General features: G+C 43.5%; 1 protein-coding gene across 1 annotated transcript; it reads right to left on the bottom strand.

Annotated features, from left to right (window-relative positions):
* Window positions 1-455: 455 nt before the first annotated feature.
* LOC124009205 lies at window positions 456-3,035 on the bottom strand. Its single transcript, XM_046320765.1, has 11 exons — window positions 2,879-3,035; window positions 2,535-2,719; window positions 2,351-2,454; window positions 1,982-2,073; window positions 1,642-1,822; window positions 1,390-1,495; window positions 1,222-1,310; window positions 1,059-1,150; window positions 829-936; window positions 669-710; window positions 456-586 (listed from the first exon to the last, which is right to left on the bottom strand). The coding sequence occupies exons 1-10, from the start codon at window positions 3,003-3,005 to the stop codon at window positions 694-696; spliced, it is 1,101 nt and encodes a 366-aa protein (XP_046176721.1). The 5' UTR covers window positions 3,006-3,035; the 3' UTR covers window positions 456-586; window positions 669-693.
* Window positions 3,036-5,743: the final 2,708 nt, after the last annotated feature.

The raw sequence follows: 5,743 nt of genomic DNA on the forward strand, positions 1-5,743 counted from the left end.
GTTATGAAATGTTTAATCAGTTATATGTCAATGAATGTGCCAAAAACAGTTTGCTCTTGAACTGCTGGGATTTTCAATCTATGCGAATGATAGTCTAGTTAAACTGTTAGAAAGGTAGACATTTGCCAGTGAGGTATGAAAGACACTGAAACCAAGATAATCTTTGGGGTATATTCCCCTGATGGGCACTCTCCTAAAAAAACACACATTTAAACTAAGGTAAACTACAGCCATTTTCCTGAATTGTTACCTAAGCATGGCCATCAGCCACCTACAATCCCTAAACTTGGCTTGTCAATTTCATCTTGGGGTGGGCTACTGCTGAAAAAGTATCTTACAACCAGATGGTCACCTCTTGGCTATTTTGTGTAGATACCGGCTCCGCACTACTGGATTTAGGGTACATCTCATCAGGATCATAGCATTTTGACAACCATTAGAAACAAACACCATTGTAAAGTAGTCATTTTATTGAAACATGCTCAAGTCAAAGGACTTCATATCCATACTGGGGATAGTAGAAAGTGATGCACCCTTCAGGCCACCTACAATTAGATGGCTGTAGAGACAGAAAAGACAGCCATCCCTGTAACAGGTTGAAGAATTGTTAGTAACATGCATCTCATTGCCGTTGGGGGATTTTACAGTAAAATAACCAGCACACACACCTGACAAGCAAAGTGTTCCAGACCATTACACCGACCAGTCAACTGAATACAGAACACAATGACAGATGAGTAGGTTACAGGTTCAAGTTCATTTGGCATCAAAGCTGATACAATTAAAAGCCAAGTGTAAACTATAGTCTTCAATGCCAAAATCACCAACCTTGTTCTACAGTAGGATATTTTACAAATTCACTGGGGATCCGGGTTTCAGAGTTTTCCACTATTGTGAGCGGTCCAAGAACAGAGTTTTGAACCAGGCCCTGGGGTTCTGAGAAAAATATATATATAAATTACTTCAAGCTGCAGTCCCATCAGAACTCAAGAGTGATCAGCTCAAATGAATATGGAACTACAGTTTAGTCAGGCTTGAAATGAAGTGCCTCAAAATACCTGAATCCACACCCCTCTTCAACCGAGGCTTGCAACTCGAGTCACAGCACTTGCAGAGGTCACTTTGAGACGGGTCGTCCAGCAGCTCCCATCTATGAATAAAAAAAGTTGGCTGTTGCATTGGCACTAACGTCATTATGGTCGTTATGTGACCAATACTTACTCTCCAGTCTCTTTAATGTAGTGGCAGGCCTTCTTTTCTATATCAAAAACCTCAGGGTCCCATGCAACAAGCTTACAATGAATATACACCTGGGGTGAAATAAGAGAACAGTCAAGAGCTACAGTATGAAAACAACCCAGTCATACCGAGAACTTGTGGTCCACTCACTTCCTCGCCTAAGGCAAACTTGAAGGACTGCAGGTAAAGCAGAATAGCAGACGAGTGGTACCTAGGCAGGAACCTGGAGTTCCCAGTCTTCCCATCTGCAAGGCAACTGAAAATGCATTGTGCAATGAGCAGACAAACAGAACTTCCATCCAGCAAATAAGCTAACTTTAAAATGTATTCAATACTTTAGCGCTAGGCAGTCAAAAACCAAAACGTGCACCCTACATGGCCATAGCCAGGTCTGGTACATACCCCTTGTTGGTGATGATGGGGTACACCAGGCTCGCAGACTGCAGTTCTGGTGTTGTGGCCGCCACACACTCCTCCAAGAGCAGCAGCAAGGGCTGATGGTCCTTCTGATCCACTGCTGCCCAGATGGGGATGAAAGAGCCCAGGGGAAACAGGCTGCTCTTAGCCAGACCAGTAAGGTCTTCTACATGCAACAGAGAGGGGAAGGGGCACAATGCTCATACGTACTGTACAGCCACAGGTTTCAACTAGCTTTGGGCAGTGTCCTCTGCTAGGAATTTCTTTACCAGTTAAGTTGACTGAACATATTCTTACACTAATTGATGTTGTATGAGTCACTCACCATTGAGGAGTGCCATGTGGAAAACCAATCCTCCATGACCCTCAGCACTACCATAGGCAGGGATAAGGAATGGGGGAATCCATCCCTCAGGTCTACATACAAGGGGGAATGTTTAGTTTAATAATGAAGGTGGCAAAGGCTTAGGAAGATTTGATTCCAACACCATAGCTAGAGTACACTACACCCAATAGAGCCCTAAAACTCAACTCAGTTCCACTGCATTTAAAAAAAAATCTTTCCCCTCTAATTAGGGACTGATTTAGACCTGGGACACCAGGTGTGTGCAATTAATGATAAAGTAGAACCGAAAGACAGCAGGGGCCAGACCTCTTAGGGTAAGAGTTGAGTACCCCTGGCATAGATGGTTACCTTATGTAAACACACTTAATATGGTGACTAATAGCAGCAGGTTTGGGCTTTCGGTTAGGTCTGTAAGTCAGGCTGGTTGAATAGATGTGTTTTTTGCCAGTCACCTGGGGAATAGAAGGAGAAGCATTATTCGTCGCAGGATCCAAAATGGCATACATTGGGTCAAGAGTTAGACAAGAGTTACCCGTTTCTTGATGGCACAGCCATTGAGGTTGTAGTGGAATGTCGCCATCCCTTCTCCCGTGGGAAGAACAGAAAATGTGGACGGAACACAGTGTCCAAGGAAAAGACGGGCAGCATGTTCAACCAACTCTGGACTGACCTTCCATGTCACTTTAATGGAGTGTTTCTCACAATCCACATTAAAATCTAAAAATATAAATTTGATAATGTCATCATTCACATCTCAAGAGCCAACACCACAACTTGGCTAGTCTGTTAGGCGGCCAGCATGAGATAAGTAGCCTATTCAAGTTAACATGGTATCAGCGCTACATAATCATATTATGCGTTCATTATTAGACGTACCTTCATTGGCAGCGCTTGCTGCTACGACAGCCAAAAGAATTGCACATTGCCAAAGGAGAGACATGACTGAATGATCTAGGAGTGCCCACAAACTAGAAATATTTATGGACCAATTGATCCTAATCATTTTAATTCTGAACACCTGTGAAAGGTCAAGGAGCGATAATTATAGACCTAAAAACATACCAACATCATCAGTTTTGGTATTTCCTGGTCTGAAAACATCCTTGAATTTGTATGGGTTTTAAAAGTAAAAATTGTAATAGTTACATATTTTCCCCATAAAGTAGTCTGCAAAGCGGAACCTATGTCTCACAAAACACAAAATGAGGGATTTTCGGTGAAATACATCAATTATATTTTACAACTGTGTTTGTGTTTCACCCCTCCTGAATTTCACCAAAATCCTGAATGCATATCAATCAAGATATGGAACTCAAGGGATAACAAACTCTACTGAGTCACTACTGGCACAAGTGAACTCCAAGATTTCATCTTTGTCCTCTGCTATACAAGCTATCTGCAGGCAGATTCAGAGGAATCTCCTGGACAAGTACGCTACCAAGTACATCATACAACCCTCGTCCTCACATTATATTATCCCTTGACACCATTTTTTAAAAACCTTTGTTTAACTAGGCAAGTCAGTTAAGAACAAATTCTTATTTTCAATGACGGCCTAGGAACAGTGGGTTAACTGCCTGTTCAGGGGCAGAACGACATCACTTAGATGGCTTTACATATCCATGAATATTCCTTAGAACAACAGAAGAAATAAAGAAAACCTTTTTTTAAAACAGAGTTGGAAGAGACTGGGACTACTTTCCTAGTTTGGTGGCTAAGCCCTCCATAGTGAATGGTCTCTGAGCCATTGTCTCAATAAGACGACTTACAGATTTCACTACCCTGCCAGTGCGTGTTCTGACCACATCTTGCGAATCACGTGAACCCGGTCTTTGTAAGTCTTGGTCACTTGCTAAATCAGTGGGTGCAATTGAGTCAGGAATACCTGAAGGTTCTGTGTCAGGGACTACAGCTACCCTGTCATAGTCAGGAATGCTAACAGCAGTCTCATTATTGAGAGATAACTGAGCTTGACGGTCTTGATTTGGATTGTCCCTGCAGCTGTACGCTGACTGTTCTTGCTCCATCTCATCTCTGACTGTCTCCTGTCTCTCCGAAAAGTCCTGATTTGCGGGGTCATCTACTCCACAGTTTATCCATGAACTGGTCATATCTCCAGAGCTTTCCTCTTCATCAAAGCCTGAAAGGTCCATTGACTGACCCTCATACTCTGGATCTACAGCTCCATCTGATTGAGATTCACGTGAATCATCCTTAGGTGTTTCTACCGGCAGAAAGCTGATGTCTAGAAGAAGGTTCCGATGTACCACCTTGGTGTTTCCTTTATCATCCACCACCTTATATATGTGTGTGTGTAAGTTTCTGTCAATGACCGTGTACACCTTAGCTTCCCACTTGTCGGCAAGTTCTCTTTTCCCCTTTCTCCTTTTTTTAGCGAGAAGCACTCTGTCTCCTTTGTTCAGGTGAGTGCTTCTGACTTTTCTGTCATAATGTTTGGCCTGTTTCTGTTGTTCTTTAACTGTATGCTGTTGAGTGATGCTCACTGCTTCATGGAGATGGGACTTCAGTGTTTTGACATAGCTACTATAGTCAACAAGCACAGGATCCCTCAAAACTTGCTTGAACATTATATCAACAGGGAGTCTCGGAACGCGACCTAACATGACTTGGAATGAAGGAGTGCACCCATCTTCCTCCATTAGATCCGACTTTGTCATTTTGGATATCACATCCACCTTGGTTTGGTCCACAGCCACCCCGTCACCATTAATGACATGACCCAAAACTTTCATAGACGTCCGCAAGAAATTGCATTTCTTTGGACTCAGTTTCAGGTTGTGCTGTCTCAGTCTCTGGAACACCAGCTCCAATCTATCCAAGGCTTGTCTTTCGCTTGGTGCAAACACCAAGAGGTCGTCTAGGTAACACAGCAGGCTACTGAAGTTTAGGTCTCCAAAAATGCTAAGCATCATCCTCATAAATGAAGCTGGACTATTGCATAGGCCCTGCGGCATTCGATTGTATTCATGCAGACCCAGTGGGGTAGTGAAGGCTGTATACTTTTTGTCCTCCTCACACATAGGTATGTTGTAAAAGCCTGATGTCAAGTCCATCGTACTGAAGTAGGTGTAGCCCCCTAGAGCTTCAAGACAGTCAGATTGGTGTGGAAGTGGATGTGCATCTTTGTGTGTCCTTGCATTTAGCCATCTGAAAACTGTACATATACGAAGCCCACCATCTTTCTTCCACACCATTACTAGAGGGTAAGCATATTCGCAAACATATTTCCTGATTATTTCCTGTTCCTCCATTTCCGTCAACACTTGTCGTAGTTTCTGGTAATGGGCAGGCGGAACCCTCCGATATGGTAGGCGAAATGGTCTGTCATCTGTGAGTCGAATGCAATACTCAAAGCCCTTGGCTTTGCACGATGCAGTGCGCTCTTGGAGAACAGATCATTGTAGTTAAGAAGTAACTGAACTAATTCCTCTCTTGATGCTTGACTGGTTTTACAGGGTTTGATGTCAATCTCCATCCCAACCCTACATCAAGCAGTTTCTGCTTCAAATCCACGGAGTCGGTTGTAATGGGCTGCTTGAAGTCCTCCACAGCCAGACAGGGAGACACATCAGCCAGCTTTCAATTTGTCTTTAGAGTTTGTCCGATAGGTTAGTGACTTTCATGGGCACCCACCTGTCGCCCCACAGGGGTGTGATGACTCGACCCACCATGATATTTCATGGCATGGTGCTGCTCCCTGGAGACATTGGCACGCTGTTG

The sequence above is a fragment of the Oncorhynchus gorbuscha genome, linkage group LG22 (assembly GCF_021184085.1).
Source record: "Oncorhynchus gorbuscha isolate QuinsamMale2020 ecotype Even-year linkage group LG22, OgorEven_v1.0, whole genome shotgun sequence".
In the NCBI taxonomy this organism is placed as follows: Eukaryota; Metazoa; Chordata; class Actinopteri; order Salmoniformes; family Salmonidae; genus Oncorhynchus; species Oncorhynchus gorbuscha.

Coding starts and splice junctions, on each gene's coding strand:
- LOC124009205 (XM_046320765.1), bottom strand. CDS start 3,005: ATGATTAGGATCAATTGGTCCATAAATATTTCTAGTTTGTGGGCACTC. Junction 1,496..1,641: donor CCCATCATCACCAACAAGGG/GTATGTACCAGA, acceptor ATGCATTTTCAG/TTGCCTTGCAGATGGGAAGA. Junction 1,151..1,221: donor TACATTAAAGAGACTGGAGA/GTAAGTATTGGT, acceptor TTTTATTCATAG/ATGGGAGCTGCTGGACGACC.